Raw genomic sequence first — 20,132 nt, 5'->3', positions numbered from 1 at the left:
ATGTATAACTTTCACTTATCAAACACACCCTAAGACAAGAAGATTGCTCAGCCGAATAGCCCATTGACAAATATTTTGAAATCCTCGAAATATTTGTAATAATATACTATTCAGTTGTTTTCAGGTGGGCCATATCTTGATTTTTTTTTTCCATGACCACAATATTCTCACACCTGTCACAATGGTGTTTGGTCGATTCTTAATAATTTATGCAATTACATGGGACCCACAGATGTATATTTCTATGAGTGCAACTTGTCTGGTTCAAATTGAGAATCAAACCAAATCGATAGTTTTAGGGTGATTTGATTTGGTTTGGAACAAGTTGTGGTTTGATTCCGAATTACAAAAATAAAGAACTAATCAATTTGTATAGAATCGAACCAAACTGAGAACCGAATCTTTATGCAATATATATATATATGGATGGCGTTATTACGACCCCTATTACGACTCACATTGCGACACACCGTTTGTCTTATATGGGAAAAAATGTTAGGAATGGGCTGATTTTTTGTGAGGATGATCTCTGTGATGAGGGGATCATCCTGACAAAAAATCATCCCATTCCAAAACTTCTAACCCCATCAAAATTGATTTACAAAAATTGGACGGTCTAAAATTTTTCAACTTGTAAACATGGGGCTAGAAGTTTCATAATGAGCTGATTTTTGGCAAAGATGATCTCCTAACCATAGAGATCATCCTCACAAAAAATCAGCCCATTCCAAACATTTTTGCCCATATAAGACAAAACAGTGTGTCGCAATATGTGTCTACGAACCCGACCCTATATATATATATATATATATGGGTCACGTTATTACGACCCCCTTTTGGACCCCCTTTGCGACACACCTTTTTGTCTTATATGGGCAAAAATGTTTGGAATGGGCTGATTTTTTGTGAGGATGATCTCTATGGTGAGGGGATCATCCTGGAAAAAAATCATCCCATTCCAAAACTTCTAACCCCATCAAAATTGATTTACAAAAATTGGACGGTCTATAATTTTTCAACAAAAATCGGACGGTCTAGAAGTTTTGGAATGGGATGATTTTTTGCCAGGATGATCCCCTCACCATAGAGATCATCCTCACAAAAAATCAGCCCATTCCAAACATTTTTGCCCATATAAGACAAAAAGGTGTGTCGCAAAGGGGGTCCAAAAGGGGGTCGTAATAACGTGACCCTATATATATATATATATATTATGAATTATTTTAGGAGTTTGGACATAGATTAATGATCTTTTATAGATAAATTAATGATTTTTTATGAATAAATTAATAATTTATTATATGAAATTTTATGTTTATTATACGTTTGTTTTGTTCATTAAAAAATATTTTTTACAATTTATAGAATATTGGCAACCCATGGAATTGAACCAAACCAAATCGGCTTTACTTCGATTTGGTTCCAATGGAATTTGGTTTGATTCTAGTTATTATTTAGTATAACCGACCTATGTTGGTTCGGTTCCAATTTGAGCTCAAACCAAACCAAGTTTCACCCCTATGTATTTCCCTCACTATTGGACATTTGAATTGATCAGAACCGTTGATCAATGGGTCATCAGTTCATCATTATCGTCAAAAAAAAAAACTCCCTATTTCATATTTAACTGTCCATTTATTTCTTTAAAGGTGTTTTTCGAAAAATTCTTTTCTTTGGAAAAGTGAAATATTCTTCATGTCTTCACCAGTCATGCCCACTTAAATATTAGGAAAAGAGAGACAATTTCCACATTAAGGTTGAGCTCAAATGGATTACCAGATTGCCAATCCAAAATCACAGTCATAGATGTCATCAAAAGAAAACACTAAGAGTCAAAAATAATAATAATAATTTTCTTGGGTTTGATATAAGGTTTTGAAATTGGATGACCATTAAACTCTCATTAGACTTTCAAATTTTAATTTAAGATTTAAGGGTGAAAATTAATCTTTTTCAAGTGCATAGAATTTTGTCCTCTACATCTTATGGCATTGGATTATGTTTTTAGATGTCACAAGGCGATCTCAAAAACCCTTAGTGAGATTTGATATCTTACTAAGTTTGTAAGGCTAGCCTTAGCGTTGGAATCCATCCTTGTCCGTTGTTCATGTTTTATAGAACCTTATCATTTAATTTAGTAGCTGTGGAGGTACTGAGTCGGTTCACTAACATTGAATGGTCCTTGAAAATGTCTTGATTGAGATCACGAGGATCATATAAAGAAGCTTAAACGCCATGGGAGTACGTTAAAATTCCTTCCACCGAGTACCATTAGAATTAAATCATGAATGGCATTTTTGATAATACGTGTAAATAGTCAGTCTAATCTAGGGATTTTGAAATAGTTTCGTACGTAATGAGTGAGGTAATCTGGTGATGAACTTGTGCGGTGGTAATTGATCCAAAAGATCTTTATCAGCCGTTGTAACTGACGGAGAGATATCACATATGGCGTGAATGTGATAAGAAGGATTTTTTTTCTATCTAAAATATCAAGAGAGAAATATTACATAAAAACCCCCGATCCTACTTTGTAATAACTAAACTAGCCATTTGTTTTTAAATCAACCATTCTTTTAAGAGTCTCAACCATCCCATCAATTAGAAGCTTCTAATGATTTTTCGACCTAGAAAATTTTCACTCCATCTATATTTGGCTGACATGATTTTGTTTTAAATCAACCATTCTTTTAACTTGATTGTATTTGTTGATGTATTTTGAAGAAAAAGATCTATGATCGTGTGCTCTTGTCACTTGCCAAGTACAAATGTAGTGAAAATTTTCAAATCAAAATCACGACTCATGTCCATAACATGAACCATCTAAACTATTAAGTATGTGTTTACATGAGCTCCAATATAAGCTCTTAAGTTGTTTGGAATTTGGATATTCTAATCATAAGAATGTTATTATTAACACACCAACTTTTACTTATAACACATTAGTTCATATGCTTACATTTGTTTAATTTCAAATGAATTGATGTGTTGTAAGTCAAAGTTGGTGTGGAAATAAAAGTTTTCTTACTAAAAATTGTTTCAAATCATATGCAATTTTTTTCATTATCATTGTTTCCATTCCCTAAACAAAAATTCTACCTATACCCATTTTGTATTTTTCTTTGTTCTACCTCCACTCTCTACCCATGTAGGATATTTATAAAAATAAATAAAAATAAATAAAAATCTAAAATGATTTCAAATCTTTACTATTATGATGAGATAAGGTGGAGTAGAAGTAGTTTGTTAGCAAAATTTGAGTGATCATAAATGCCCTTATTTTTATATTTTAACTTAATATAATTAATCAATATTATTTTGATTAAAAATCAAGAAAATTACAATCTCACCTCATTAAAATTAGGTGGATCAATTTTTAAAATTAGAAAAATATCTCTTTTTACCATCTAATCTTCAAAACCACTCTTTAATTGATATTTAAATTACAAATAAGCCTTTTAGACATTTGTGCTTTTGCACCTTCTAATAGTAATCTAATGCAAGAGCCTTTCTCACAAGGAGTTTCCAAACACATGCACTTTTCAAATCCTTTGTAACAAGACTTCAACTTAGCTCTTTTTTTATAGTGATCAAAACAAAATTCAGGTATATGATTATAATAATAAAAAAAAAGGGATTCGCGATAAATTGATTCAAAATTCACTCAAATGATGTGGCATATGCATGAAATTATAGATTTTATTCCTTGGGATACTCAAGAAGATAACTATGATTTTATGCAATGGAGTGAATTTCGAGTGAGTATATCGATTCATATATATATATATATATATATAGGGAGCGGTTCGGCAGCCCTAAAGTTTGTCAAGGTTGGTGTCTAACATTTTTTATAAATCACTTCTGATGGGGTTAGAAGTTTTGGAATAGGCTGATTTTTTTGTGAGGATGATCTCTACGGTGAAGAGATCATCCTCACAAAAAATCAGCTCATTTTGAAACTTCTAACCCTAATTTACAAGTTGAAGAATCATGGACCGTCCAATTTTTGTAAATCACTTTTGATGGGGTTAGAAGTTTTGGAATAGGCTGAGGAGATCATCCTCATCAAAAATCAACCTATTCCAAAGTTTCTAACCCCATCAAAAGTGATTTACAAAAATTGGACGGTCCACGATTCTTCAACTTGTAAATTAGGGTTAGAAGTTTCAAAATAGGCTAATTTTTTGTGAGAATGATCTCTTCACCGTAGAGATCATCCTCACAAAAAATCAGCCTATTCCAAAACTTCTAACCCCATCAAAAGTGATTTACAAAAATTAGACAGTCCACGATTCTTCAACTTGTAAACTAGGGTTAGAAGCTTCAAAATGAGCTGATTTTTTGTGAGGATGATCTCTTCACCGTAGAGATCATCCTCACAAAAAAATCAGCCTATTCCAAAACTTCTAATCCCATCAAAAGTGATTTATAAAAAATGTTTGACACCAAATTTTAGGGCTGTTGAACCGTCCCCTATATATATATGGGTCCCGTTCAATGACTAACTTTTTGGCAAACGTTTTGGTAAAACATTTTTCAAAACATGAGTTAAAAGTTTTGGAATGGACTGTTTTTTGGTGAGGATGATCTCTACTGTGATGAGATCATCATCACCAAAAATCAGCCCATTTCAAAACTTCTAACCCCATCAAAAATAGTTTACAAAAAATGGACGGTCCACGATTTTTCAACTTGTAAACATGGGTTAAAGTTTTGGAATGGGTTGATTTTTGGCGTGGATGATCTCCTCATCGTAGAGATCATCCTCACCAAAAATCAGCCAATTCCAAAACTTCTAACTCATGTTTTGAAAAATATTTTGTCAAAAAGTTAGCCATTGAACGCTACCTATATATATATATATATATATATATATATATATATATATGGGAAATGTTCAGCAACAAACATTTTGGCAAAACATTTTTCAAAATATGGGTTAGAGGTTTTGGAATGGGCTGATTTTTGGTGAGGATGATCTCAGAGATCATCATCACCAAAAATCAGCCCAGTCCAAACTTATAACCCCATCAAAAATGGTTTACAAAAATGGACGGTCCACGGTTTTTCAACTTGTAAACTGGGGCTAGAAGTTTTGGAATGGGCTGATTTTTGGTTAGGATGATTTCCTCATTGTAGAGATCATCCTCACCAAAAATCAGCCCATTCCAAAACCTCTAACCCATGTTTTGAAAAATGTTTTGCCAAAATGTTTGTTGCTGAACGGGACCCTAGGGGGGCGTTCAATGGTCAATTTTTTGGCAAAACATGGGTTAGAGGTTTTGGAATGGGCTGATTTTTGGTGATGATGATCTCCTCACCGTAGAGATCATCCTCACCAAAAATCAGCCCATTCCAAAACCTCTATCTCATGTTTTGAAAAATGTTTTGCCAAAAAGTTTGCCATTGAACGCTACCCATACATATATATATATATATATATATATATATATATATATGGGTCCCGTTCAACAACAAACATTTTGACAAACATTTTGGCAAAACATTTTTCAAAACATGGGTTAGAGGTATTGGAATGGGCTGATTTTTGGTGAGGATGATCTATACGGTGAGGAGATCATCCTCACCAAAAATCAGCGTATTCCAAAACTTCTAGCCCCAGTTTACAAGTTGAAAAATCGTGGGCCGTCCATTTTTTGTAAACTATTTTTGATGGGGTTAGAAGTTTTGGAATGGGCTGATTTTTGGTGATGATGATCTCCTCACTATAGAGAGCATCCTCACCAAAAATCAGCCCATTCCAAAACCTCTAACCCATATTTTGAAAAATGTTTTGCCAAAATGTTTGTCAAAATGTTTGTTGCTGAACATTTCCCTATATATATATATATATGTGGGAAATGTTCAACAACAAACATTTTTTTAAAGATGGGTTAGAAGTTTTAGAATGGGCTGATTTTTGGTGAGGATAATCTCTACGGTGAGGAGATCATCATCACCAAAAATCAGCTCATTCCAAAACTTCTAACACCATCAAAAATGGTTTACAAAAAATGGACGGTCCACAATTTTTCAACTTGTAAACTGGGGTTAGAAGTTTTGGAATGGGCTGATTTTTGGTGAGGATGGTCTCCTCACCGTAGAGATCATCCTCACCAAAAATCAGCCCATTCTAAAACCTCTAACCCATATTTTGAAAAATGTTTTGCCAAAATGTTTGTTGCTGAACGGGACCTATATATATATATATATTTGCCCGTGACTAATGAAAATTCTAACACACATAAAGGTTATTTTCGTCATTTGGAAGTGTCATACATTAAAATAAACGAATAAACGGGGACGTATCGCCATCAACAAAGAATCCCGCGCATGAAGACGAAAAATGTTCAACGAATCCACGTCAGCTTATACGTCATCCGTATAAATACGTATACAAATACGGTAAAGTGGCCAACCTCCGCCAATCTCATGTCCAATAAATCCCACGTTTCTTCTCGCTTTTCTCCACTAATTATCTTGCCCTTGAAACTTGGAAGAGAGGACAGACTACAGAGAGACATATGGCTCGTCTTCCTTCACTTTCTTTACTCCTCTTTTTCTTCTGCTGTGTCTTCGCTACACGTGCCAGATCCAGCTTCGATGATGAGAATCCCATCAGATTGGCATCCGACGGTATTCAAGAGTTCGAATCTTCTCTCCTCGAGATCATCGGAAACACGCGTCATGCCTTCGCCTTCGCTAGTTTCGCTAAGAGGTGATCATTTATTCTCTAATCATCCAACCGTCGATCTGATGATCTGTAAAAATCATAGATCTGTTTACTGAACTTTGATTTGATTGGATTTTTTATTTTATTTTTATAAACTATGTGTAACTAAAATGCGCCGGGGGTGTATTTTTAGGTACGGGAAGAGGTACGAGACAGTGGAAGAGATAAAGCTCAGATTCAGTAATTTTGTGGAGAGCATGAAACTGATTAGATCGACTAAGAGAAAGGGCCTCCCTTACTCTCTAGCCCTAAACAGTAAGTAATTTTCACTCAATTTTATTTTCCAAATTATTAGTCTAACGTGCGCCAGGAGGTTTTTTGCCACTAAACGATCTGAGCTATGTTCAACGATTTTGTGATTGGACAGCTCTGATCGCCTGGTTTTGGTTAAGGGAGAGGTCATATGTGTTCGTTTTAACATAATGTCGTGCGTGAGTTAAGTATGGGATCAAAACCCCCCATTACCCACAAAAAAAAAAGGAAAAAAAAACAAACGCTTTGGTATTCTGTAGTTATTTTAGTAAGAATTTAAGATCCTATAGTTCTGGGAGTTGGGTAGCAAGCCCGTTCAGTCCTCTTTTGTACACAACGTGGCATACTCTTTACCCCCGCGAACTCTACGAATGTTTGGCCCTCAAGAATTAACCTGATTGGTGATTAGGTAATTTCTTTTTGTGTGTAGCTTTAATAAGAGATAGGTCAAACTTTCCTGGATCAATCAACCTGAAACAGCATGCCACGTGGTGGGTAAAGACACCAGAAGTCTGATAACAAATCAACTCCCAGGAACACAGGACCTCCACCTTTTTTTTTTTTTTTTTTTTTAAAGAGTCCGAATGATGGTGGTGGGTCCTCGAGGCTCGAATAGGACTTGGTATTAGCATGGACACACATTACGTAAGGGACGACAAAATTAAGAGTCGTGCTGGGGTGGTACAAACGGAGACGCAAAGGTGACAAAATGACGGGGGTGTCGCGCACATAACCTTAGATGCTTTTCTACGAGATATGTGTAAAAAGCATCTACGGCCGCATCAAATTTTTTTTTTTTTTTCACCTTTGTGTCTCCGTTTGTGTCATTCCAGCATTTTCCTAAAATTAATCAAATGATCCAAATCAGTCTATTTTTTTAATTTTAATTTTTTGCAAAATAGATTGGTCTTATATTGGACGGCCCCCATAAATAATTGTTATTTACAAGTTCCCCCTGTAGTTGAGAAAATTCTCTCCATAGTCTAAGCTATATATTTCTTGGAAACTAAAAGATTCCATATAAAAGTTTGATGTCTCTATTTGACCCAAAAAATAAAAATAAAAAATGTCACACCTCTTAAAAGATGTTCCATTGTATACGGTATAATTTTTTATTTTCTTTTGGGTCCATCAGCTCTTGAATATTTGGTAAATATGTTGATTGATTGACTTGATTTTCAAATCTTGATCGATGACTTTTAGTTTATATTTGAGTAATTCTATTGGTCATTTTTAACTTTTGGGTAGGTTGTAAACCCAACGAAGGATAAATTGGTGCATTAATCGGTTATTGGAAGCCAAAAAATTATTTTGGATTTTTTTAAATTGGCTTTGCACTAGGGCTGGCAATGGCTTAGTACCGGATTAGTATCACTCTAATATTGATCATAATTTTTTAAACATGTACCTGATCTGATCCAAACGGGTTAGTGAATATGTGAACTGAATTTGATTCATTTTATTTTATCTTTAATCCGAAACTGATCCAAACACATGCCTTATTTTCAAATGATCAATGTTCAAAATTATAAAATTTTAAAAAATCTAATTTCCAACTACAAATATAGGGGGAAATCAAAAATACTAAAACGTTTTATCCACATGTATTGTTATGAAATTAAAAATAATAAAAAAGTTATTAAAAATATGTTCGGATCAGATTTTTTCGGAGCGGATTGGGGTAGATCCAAATCCGATCCGAAGTTGTTTCGGATATGAGATTCCAATCCGATTTTTCATGTTTTTTTGGATTGAATTGGTTTGGACGTCGGGTATATTTCGGATCATTGCCAACTCTTCTTTCGCCTAGGAAAAGTTTTTTGCTCACAAATGTCCAAGATCCACAAATCACATTTACTGGCGTGTAATGAATGGCATCCCTAATTTACAAAATTACTCTTGTTAGATACAAAACTACCCTTACTATGCTTGATGTGGCACACACTGAAGAGTCTGTGAACAAAAAATACTCCTGTACTGCACCTAGCTATAAATGAGCTAAACTGCAATGTAAAAGAAGGGGTATTTTTGTCTTTTTTGGATCGTGGAACCTGATAGTACTAGTTAACATAGAATTACTATTAGTTAATGAAAAGTTTTATGCCTAAACTGTACTTTTGTCTTGGTAGATTGCCAAGCCTAATTTGTTAGGCATACAATTTTACATGGGATAAACATTCTATTCTATTTTGGTCTTTTAGAGCATCCGGAAAATGGCTTGGGTCGGGTCAGTGGACAAGCCACAAATCTTGGGGGAATCATATAAATCTTTGTGTTGTGTACTTGCATTTTCTATCTCATTTATTTGTGGTTATTTTTAGGGGTTGGTCTGTTAATAGTATTCTCTAAAGATCAATATCTTTGTTGGATCCACTTGAAGAAGAATACGTAATGAAATTGATAAGAGTGTGGAGAGTCTAATCTATTTCAAATATGAATTTCGGAGTGGTACTAATTATATTTGGTTCTGCATGGTAAAAGAGGAAATAATTTGTTAAATCATCATTTGATTACAACATCTAATGGGGTTGGTAAGACTTGCATAGAAACACCCACTTGAAAATTTGCCACTGTATGACAGATCATACACCCTCCATTTTGTTATTTATTCTGTTTAATTATGTTTTTACAGAGTTTGCTGATATGAGCTGGGAGGAATTCCAAGCGCAGAAGTTGGGAGCTGCTCAAGAATGTTCTGCCACCACAAAGGGCAATCACAGGCTCACTGATGCTCTGCTCCCTCCAACGGTACTTGATATATATTTATTTGCATGTTATGATGCACGTTTGCTTGGGTTCATGTTCATCACTTCGACATCATAACTCCAATCATACAATAAGATAATATGATTCTAACCATCTGTCTATGATCATCATTGTAGTTGAAGCTTAATCATAAAGATTAGGGGTCAACTGATCAAATCCTGTTCCTTCATTCAATTCTATCTAGAGCCACATCTTTGTAATTGAAATTGTGTTCACATCCACTTTCATTATCTCAATCCATGTTCTTTTGGATATTCTTCTCACTATTTATAAAGCTTCAACTTGCATATTCCTTCAAACTTGGATTGTAACCAACTTTCCTTGAACGTGCCAAACTATCTTAGTTTATGACCTATTGCAATCACTTATATTTTCTTGAACTTGTTCATTTCTAATTTCATTTTTGTTTGTCTTTCCACCCATTCATCCTAACATCTTCATCTCTGCTATTCTCAAATAATTAACGCGATGTTTCTTTGAATGCCCTACATTGAATTCTGTCCATCAAACATAAGCTTACAATTTCTGGAATATGCATTAAATATCCTGGAAATAATGTTATTACATGCACTTGTGCTGCACAGAAAGACTGGAGAGAAGCTGGCATAGTCAGCCCAGTCAAAAATCAAGGTTCTTGTGGATCCTGCTGGACGTTCAGGTGAGGACACAGTTCAAATCACAACATAGATAGTTAGCAACATAAATGGCATGGGAGAGAGAATGGCATTATCCACAGTTTACTTTAGTTGCAGTCCTGGAAATGTGTTTATACCTTATTCCTGTTCTTGTCTGCTTTGTGCTTCACGTGGCGCACACAAGATCAGCATGATTGTTGCTCTCTTGTCATTGTTATTAGAGCATCTTTTCTCAATGGGTTTCTTATTGGTCCTGTTGTCGGATTCAATGCTTGTTGTTGAAAACAACTGATTGAACAATGAGAAATACCCAATAAGGCTGATTTTGCGTAGGCTCACGAGGGGTTAACCATACTATTAGAACAGGGTGCACTGTATAAAGTAAATGAGATACAGCATTTCATGAAATGTGCGTTATAGGGTGCATCTCATTGACCTTTATATAACACACCTCTATCCTCTAACAGTGGACCTCGATGAGTGTGACATGGAATGGGGCAAAAGCATTGCAACTAAACTCCAGGGACTATAAGAACTGCCTCATTTTCATTTTGGATGCTTTCTTGGCTTTAGTTGGTTTGTTTAAATACGAGGAAAGAAACCAAAGCTTAAAATGACATTCGATGCAGAGCCTCAAATTTATCGCTAAGATAGGAAGATATTCTTTCGGATTTCCTAGAAAAAACAAATCTCTAGAAAATCTGTACTGATCTCTAGAAAAAATGGTTTTCTTCTCATCTTAGACGTAGGTTGTGTGCACCATGAATCTTAAGACAATTGACTCAACAGCCCTCTTAAGTCTTGATAAGTGACTAAATGTGAGCCAAACCTAAAACATTTTCAGCACCACTGGAGCTCTGGAGGCAGCATATAAGCAGGCGTTCGGGAAAAGTGTCTCTTTGTCGGAGCAGCAGCTGGTGGACTGTGCCGGAGCGTTCAACAACTTTGGATGCAACGGGGGATTGCCTTCGCAAGCCTTTGAGTACATAAAGTACAATGGTGGTCTCGAAACTGAAGAAGCTTACCCTTACACTGGAGAAGATGGCGTCTGCAAATTCTCCGCAGAGAATGCTGTTGTGAAGGTTATTGATTCAGTCAACATTACTCTGGTAAAGTCCATGCACCTCCCTTATGGATCTTGACTGTGTTGATGGTTCTTATAGATCGAATGATTTAACCAATGTTTCAAGAACCGAACCAATGATTGGACCTAAAATTTCTCAAATTAGTTGTACTAGTCGTCTGATCTTGGTTCAATTTATTTGGACCAATTTATATTTCTTAATGAATTTAAAACCAATGGTTCCTTCAAAGAGCCAACTTTATTACAAAAACCACATTTGATACCATTTTTGACACACTAATCCTATCTTGCACTCCTATAAACACTAGAAAACATAGATGGATGCTAAAAAAGATAATAACACACATGACATTTAAAGAAGCCAAAGTTATTTCAATATGGGTTTTCTAAGTTCTGATATGACATACAGGGAGCCGAGGATGAGTTGTTGCATGCAGTGGGACTTGTTCGGCCAGTTAGTATTGCATTCGAGGTTGTGAAGAACTTCAAACTTTATAATGGAGGAGTTTACACCAGCAACATATGTGGCACCTCTCCTATGGTGAGTTTTTTCGATTGAATCTTATCATGATCATCATTGTCATCAAAACCTTACCCCCAAAAATTTAGGTTCAGCCGAACTATCTTATTACTCTATTCAATTGTCCATAACAATGTCTTACATTCTTCCTAAGTGTGTTTTTGTTTGTTCTCGCTACCTTAATCCACATTTTTTAAAACTTTCAACGTACCATCTGAATCAACTTTTTCTTAGTTTCTTATCTATTGGAGACTACTAAGATATATTTTCATGATAACAATTTGAGTGGTGTTTGAATTTTATGTAAAAAAAAATTCAAATGTTTGAGTTGCTTCCAAGAAATCAAACCAGTGATTCAGATATTTTTAACGTGACAAGGTGCTTAAGTATAACTTTACTTGTCTTGACTCTGATTGGCACGCAGGATGTAAATCATGCGGTTCTGGCTGTTGGGTATGGTGTAGAAAATGGAATACCATATTGGCTTGTCAAGAACTCATGGGGAGAAGATTGGGGTGATCACGGCTACTTCAAGATTGAGAGGGGAAAGAACATGTGTGGTGAGTTTGTGACCCCTAATAAATATAGGTTGGTATCTGGTTGATTAGAACAATGAATTTGATAATTAAAACTGGTTTGGATGTTGTGGTTGCAGGTCTTGCCACTTGTGCTTCCTATCCTGTCGTTGCATAGGATGTTCTCCAGAGAAATGGTAGATGTTTTAGTGGATTGTATGCTTTTGTTTCGGTCTACCTTGAATTACATGTTAATATGTAAAAGATAGACTAAAACCCTATATTATTAGTGTAACTGTGATGCACAAGATCAGACCCAATGTATATATATTTATCTTTATATAAATGGTGATGTCTGCAAGCATGCGCTTATACAACTTCTAAATGCGATCTAGTACTATCGGAAGTTAGTTAGATACCCTACTATAATTCTACTCCGCATGCCAAATGGCTTATTATTTTTCAAGATTGATTGACTTATGAATATTTGGCCTACTTTTTACTGGACAATGTCAGTCAGATTGTGTATATCTTGCCCACTGATTTGAGCAATTTTCACCTCATATTGATCAATTCCAGAATTCAAATGATGCGAAATCACCATTCAGGCTGATTTTTAGGGTAGGCTGAATCTAATTAGGAGCTATTTCTTTTGAGAATCATTAATTGGGAGGTCTCTCTCATCTCATCTCATCTCATCTCAGCCGTTGCTTTGATTTTAAAGGTTTTTGACTCTTAAGATGTGACTCACATGAGTTGGTTACGAGATACTGAGTTTAAAATCCATGGTTGTATAATAGAAATCTATTAATTAACCAAAAGATTTTGTTATTAATGATAATTTCATGGTACATCAACCACCAACATAACGGAAAAAACGGTATTCTTTCTCTCTCTCTCTCATCCAAAATCTCAACCACAACATCTCCCATTTATCATGAAAATCAACCCTTCATCTTTCTCTCTCACACATAGAGTCTGTTGTGGTTGAATTGGATTGAGTTTTTAATAAAACCAACCACCAATCACCATGACAAGCTCTTGTCTCAGCGTCATCTCTTTCTACAAAGGCTACCTTCGTCGTGCTTTCACCTCTGCTGGCCTCTCCTCTCAAACCATCAACATTGATTCTGAAACCACTATCCATTTCTGGGGCCCAACACGGGGTCTAGCCGTCACAGCCATTAAACCATCTCTACTACTAATCCATGGTTTTGGACCCCTTTCTTATTGGTATTGGCACCAACAAGTCCCCATCCTTGCCCCTCAATTCAACCTTTACATTCCCGACCTCATCTTCTTTGGAGAATCCACCACGACTTCTTCCGATCGGTCAGAGGTTTTCCAAGCGGTTTCGATTGGAAAACTTTTGGACAAGATAGGGGTGAAGCGTTTTTCGGTCATGGGAGCGAGTTATGGTGGTTTTGTGGCTTATCAAATGGCAAAGATGTGGCCAGAGAGGGTGGAAAAGGTGGTTCTTTTGAGCTCTGCCATTAATAAGAAAAAGAAGGATGAAGATGATTTGTTGGCCCTTGCAAAGGTGGAGAAGATTGAGGATTTGATGATCCCGATGACAAATAAGAACATGAGAACATTGATTGGCCTGGTCATGGCCAAGCGTTATCGCGTTTTGCCCAACTTCGTTGTAGCCGACCTTATCAATGTAAGTGTTTCATTTTTGAGTCCTGATAATATGACTTGCCAGGTGGCATATTCAATCGACTCCCTAACGTGGACAAGTTCGGGAATCATAGATCTGTACGCTTCGGGATACATGTCTCCCTTAAGAAACACTTTTTTATGGGGAAGTGCAATTGTGTATCCCAAGGTGTGCAACTCTACGATTTCCAAACTTGTCATGTGAGTCGATTGAGTATGCCACCTGGCAAGTTATATTATCACGATTCTTCTTTTTTCAAAATAATAATAACACTTATCTGGGGTGACAAGATTTATTATGATTCTCACAATTATGACGTGGAGGTGTGCACACAACTGTAGATGTGTTTCCTCGTGATACGAGTAAAAATCATCTACGGTTATGTTTGCACCTCCACGTCAGAATTGTGAGAATTATAGTAATTCTTGTGTCACCCCAGCACGACTTTAATAATAATTATTTTCTAAGGAAAATGCAGGAGTAAATGCATTTCACACTATGCTGATGTGGAGGTGTACACGGAACCATATATGTTTTTTCTCGAGATATGAATGAGAAGCATCTATGTTTCCATGTGCTACTCCACGACAATGTAGTCACTCCAACACAACTCTTTTACTAACCTCGAGATTCAAATCCTCATTTGAGCTAGATCATCTAGTGCGCACCTAAGATAAGAAAAAAAAAATTATGAATTAAAACTGATTTCACACAGTTAAGATAAGAAAAAAAAATATTTATGAATTAAAACTGATTTCACAAGGATTCCCCTAAGAGATGCCTATAAATTGAGTTGTGCTGGAGTGACCTCAACCTAGAACCTCATATTGCAATTCTTGACGTGAAAGTGGATAGGAACCATAGATGCTTTATCACTTGTATCTTGATGAAAAGCATCTATGGTTCCCATACACTTTCATGTCAAAAAGTGTGATATGAGGTTCTAGACTGAGGTCACTTCAACATTATTCCTGTAAATTACATTTCTTTGATCGTTGGACAATGTTATTTAGGGTTCTTGGAGATACATATGGTTTAGTAATGGGAGTATGTAAGTAAAGCCATGGGTGGAGCCAAGATTTTATCTATGGGAGGGCAACTAAGACATTCATAAATTAAAAAAAAAAAATTGTGCGGGCAATAATAGATTTTATTTTTCTCCAATTTAGTCAATCGTTATAATTTTTATTTATTTAAATCTTCCCCACCCCCCCCCCCCCCCCCCCAAAAAAAAAAAAAAAAAAAAAAAAAAAAAAACTGACTTCCCTTAAATCCACCCTAGGTAAGGCTAACAAATGGTTTGTGATTATTTCATTGTATTGAATTTATTATTCAAACCTCAAGAACAAACACAAAATATATATAACATTTTTCAATGTATGAGTTAGAAGTTTCGAAATTAACTGATTTTTTGTGAGGATGATCTATATGGTAAGGAGATTATCTTCAAAAAAAATCAGCCCATTTTGAAACTTCCAACCCCAATTTACAAGAAAAATTGTGGAAAGTCGTTTATTTGTAAACCACTTTTGATAGGACTAGATTTTTTGATAGCCCAAATATTGACAAATGTTTGACACACTGATTTTTTGTAAATCACTTTTAATGGGATTAAAAGTTCCTCACCAAAAATCAGCCTATTCAAAAACTTCTAACCCAAATTTACAAGTTGAAGAATCGTGGACCATCAATTTTTTCTTTTTTTGTAAACCACTCTTGATGGGATTAGAAATTTCGGAATGCACTGATTTTTTGTGAGCATGATCTCTATGGTGAGGAGACCAACTTCTCAAAAAAAAAAATCAGTCTATTTCGAAACTTCTAACCCATATAAAAGAAAAATCGTTGTCACACTTGTTGTCTCTTGAATCGTGTGTGTGTGTGTGTGTATATATATAGGGGGGACGTTCAGCTGACAATCTTAGGATGACAAAAGGTCGACAAATTTTTGGTCTTATGTGGCTTAAAAGTTTCGGATTGAGCTGATTTTTTTGTGAGGATGATCTCTATGATGAGGAGATCATCCTCACAAAAAAATCAACTGAATATAAAACTTCTATGTCCATCTAAAGTGATTTACAAATTTTCGGTAAAAAATCGATGGTTCATAATTCTAAAATAATTTTGATGGGATTAGAAGTTTTCAGGAGATCATTCTCACAAAAAATCAGCTCAATCTAAATTTTTTAAACCGCATAGGTTATAAATTTTGTCAGTGTTTAGTTATCTTAAGATTGTCAGCTGAATGCCCCCCATATATATATAAAGATTTATATTATAAATTGAATAATTTTTCTTTATATTCATCAAGGGGAGCATAGATTAACTATTCATTTGATGGGTAACCTTACAAAACCAATATTCGGATACATTAGGGAAGAAGAGATTGATAAAACATATTTGGAAGAGGTTAGAAGAAGTCACACCAAAGAAAGTTACGTAAAATCTCTGAAGCCACATAGTTTTGAGAAGGGAAGTAATTAAAGTGTAAAAATTTTCTTGTTTAACTAATAAATGGATAACTGAGATTCATGTAGTTGTCTCTTGAAGATTGATTGGAAAAATTAGAACAACAACATTATACTCAGTATCATGTAGTTGTGAATCAATGATACATATACTTTCACTTTTTTTAGAAAAAAAAAAAAAAAAAAGTCTTTAATAATTTTATAATATTTGAAAGTATAATTCAGAATAATGAAAATGATACAAATAGACTTATAAATATTGTTTCTCATGCTTGTACCATGAAAAATGTTTTTAACATTAATTAAACACATAATTATAAACTAATCCAAATTTGAGAAGATGGTTTTATGGTTACAGGTTATGTGTGTCGAGAACCGACAGGAGAAGCTGGAACTTTATAAGGGTATAACCTTGGGACAAGACGACATATTACATGTTTCTCCTCTTCAACAGGTACAAAATATGTGATTTAATAATAGGAAAATCTAGATTGTTGCATCTATAGGAGACATGTTTATAATGTAGGATGATAAGAACATGAATCACATATAGTTTTCGATGATTTGACACGAAGTCGCGTTTGTGCTTGCAGGAGGTCCTGATCGTATGGGGAAAACAAGATCAATTATTCCGCTTGGAAAAGGCTTTGGATCTTAAGAAGTATGTAGATGAATCAAATTATAATTTCTTTTTTATTTATAAATATTTATAGGGGGAAGTACGTACCAAACGAGCATGTACGATGCCAAAATTGCCTTGTCATATCTATTTTTAAAGAATAAGGATGAATGCACACGATTTTGTTACACGGCTGACGTGGTAAGGGCACAAAACCACACCTTTTTCCTGTGTATCATTATGAAAAATATCTATGATTCTATGCCCTTGCCATGTCAGCCACTTGTATTCATCACAACTCTTTGTTAAAATATTTAGCATATATGGTGTATCCTTCTTGTGGCATCGAGTTTATATATATATAAAAGGATACACGTCATACTTGCATTTTCTTAGAAATTACTTGGTTACCTTTCTTTTGAATTTCATACAAGTGCACATGTTTGTATTTGTGTAGTTCGTAACAAGGGTAAAAATATATATATTTCAAGAAAATAAAGGCACAACGGGTGTCTTTTCTGGAAAAATAAATTCATACCAAAATGGAGATATACCTTAAATGCTAAATATTTTAAAGGGGATATGGTACAATAATTTTTGCATCCAGATTGCCTTTTTGGTTAAGATTGCCTTATTATTTCTATAATGTTGACAGGATTCTTGGAGAGAAGGCTGGATTGGTAGTGTTGAAGAACGCAGCACATTACCCCCATGTTGAGGAGCCAAACCAATTCAATGAAATCATCAAAAGATTTTTTTGCATATAAACTTTTTGCCTCTCTTCGAGTATATATAAACTCCTGGTCTGCTTGGCATATATAAACTTCTGTCCTTAAAATAAATAAATGAAACTCTAATCAAGAGGACACTATATTATATGTTAATTAGATGGAATACTGATCATTATTTAATTGACAGTCACAATGAATGCCCACGGTTTTGAATATGCGGTTGACAAGGCAAGGGCACAAAATCATAGATCTTTTTCTTCGGGATACACATGAAAAAGTTTTGCGGTTTTGTGCCCTTGCCACGTCAGCTGTGTATCCAAAACCGCGTGCATTCATCATTATTCTTTAATTAATTATTGTTGCCTGCCTTGAATCTTTTGTAGTAAAATTTTGACGGGAGCAGATCCTCCGTAGCTTTTTTTAACACTCTTTCCATAGTGTCGAGCATTGAAAAAAACTAACACCTTTACCTTCAAAGGATCATGGGATAGATTAGATTAGGAAAAAAAAAGAAGATTAAAATCATAATGTAAAAGAATTTGTTCATATCCATGATTTGCATCGTTTCTTGTATGTAAATTGATTTTCCTATAATTCCCTTCAAATGTAATCGATTAATGTATAAGATTATATTAAGAAGTGTTTAGCTTGAAGAAATTACATCAAAGTCAAATTTATTGAAAATCAAACTCAAAGGAAGTGACAAGAAGAATGAAGGACAAAATCGAGTTTAACACACGTTGAAAATGGATTGCAGAAAATTAGGTTAGTGTGTAAATGTCCTTGGTAGGTCAACTGACCCATGTATAGTCGACTGAACCCGAAAATGGGTATCTTTTTATTCTACTCTCTCGGACGACCGAACCCGAAACTTGTGAACCCCATTCTTTTATCTCTTGAACGGCCAAGTTAATTCTGTCAACCTAACCCAAAACTTGAAAACCTTTTTATTTGATCACTCCAACGACCGAGATTGTTCAGTCAATCAAACCCGAAAGTCTCAAAGCTCTTGAGTTTGGTCGCTCGGTCGACCGAACGCTAAGAATCAATCATGCGATCATTTTTTTATAAATAGATTTGGTATTTGGGTATCTTCAAACTTATTGACTCTTTCAAGGTCTATACTAATTTGTTAGGGTTTTTCATTCAAATTCTATCCCTCTTTCTCTTTTATAAATAGGAGAGATCATTCATAGAAGATCATCAAAAGAAAAAAAGGAAAATATTTTTTAGATCTGAATAAAAGTTCCTAAGTTTTTCATATCTTCTTTTTTTCTTCTTTAAGCCTTTTCTTAGTAATATTCTGAGTTAGAGAAGTAGAGAGAGTTGTTATATATTTATTTTTTAATAAGATTTCTCATTGTGAAGTTTTAGAATGGTTCAGGTGAAACTCCTAAGCAAAGTATTGTGGCAATGTACTCATCTTTCTGTGTAAACGGTTGTAATTCGAAAGCATTGAATAACAAGACATCAACTCAAGATTTTAAGCTTTCCGAGAATGGAGTAGGGACCAAGGTCATTGAACCACTATAAATCTATGTCTTTTGTGTGATTTGAATTTCTCTAAACTCTACTATTGTTTATTATTTTTGCAAATTTGATTGTCTACGTATTACAATTGCTTGGTTAATATTTTAAGTAGATTTGATAAAATCTAATTTGGCAGAAAACCTATTCATTCCCCCTCTAAGTGTTTTTAATAGTAATTTTACATATTTTCTTTCAACTGTGAAAAAAATATTAAATGGTACTACAAGAAAGAAAAAAAAAGTGCTAGAGAGGATTCACTCCCAATTTTGAGTGGGTTGATGAAGATGTACGATGCATCTACAAATTGTTGGTGTGGCATAAAAAATTACGCAACCTTTTTATCCAATAACAACAACAACAATAATAACAAAAACTACCACAACAACATCAACAAAGCCATATCCAAAAGATTTGGCATCGCTAAACAAATCTTGTTCCTCATTTTCAATTTATCTAAGGTCAAATATTATGTTATTGAAAGTGAGTTCATATCAACAGTCACACTCTTTTTATCTAATAGATGTTTTTATATCTCTAAGGATATATTTTGAGATCTCAATGTGTCGGGTGCCAATTTAATCAATATCTTTAGAAATGCTTTTCTCAATTTCGGTTAAAC

The 20,132-nt window shown here is 34.7% G+C and overlaps 2 protein-coding genes across 2 annotated transcripts; both read left to right on the top strand.

Annotated features, from left to right (window-relative positions):
- Window positions 1-6,455: 6,455 nt before the first annotated feature.
- On the top strand, window positions 6,456-12,882 carry LOC147397699 (vanillin synthase, chloroplastic-like). Its single transcript, XM_086449578.1, has 8 exons — window positions 6,456-6,718; window positions 6,867-6,988; window positions 9,618-9,733; window positions 10,336-10,409; window positions 11,231-11,495; window positions 11,880-12,011; window positions 12,415-12,550; window positions 12,646-12,882. The coding sequence occupies exons 1-8, from the start codon at window positions 6,525-6,527 to the stop codon at window positions 12,681-12,683; spliced, it is 1,077 nt and encodes a 358-aa protein (XP_086305704.1). The 5' UTR covers window positions 6,456-6,524; the 3' UTR covers window positions 12,684-12,882.
- Window positions 12,883-13,435: 553 nt separating this feature from the next.
- LOC147397698 (uncharacterized) lies at window positions 13,436-18,136 on the top strand. The gene is made up of 4 exons (XM_086449579.1): window positions 13,436-14,168; window positions 16,992-17,087; window positions 17,227-17,294; window positions 17,908-18,136. Exons 1-4 carry the CDS (start codon window positions 13,536-13,538, stop codon window positions 18,017-18,019), a joined length of 909 nt encoding a protein of 302 aa, XP_086305705.1. The 5' UTR covers window positions 13,436-13,535; the 3' UTR covers window positions 18,020-18,136.
- Window positions 18,137-20,132: the final 1,996 nt, after the last annotated feature.

The sequence above is a fragment of the Akebia trifoliata genome, chromosome 8 (assembly GCF_017979445.1).
Source record: "Akebia trifoliata isolate Shusen 1 chromosome 8, ASM1797944v1, whole genome shotgun sequence".
Lineage (NCBI taxonomy): Eukaryota > Viridiplantae > Streptophyta > Magnoliopsida > Ranunculales > Lardizabalaceae > Akebia > Akebia trifoliata.
Note: the sequence above shows the minus strand (reverse complement) of the source record. Positions and strands in the feature narration are given on the sequence as shown.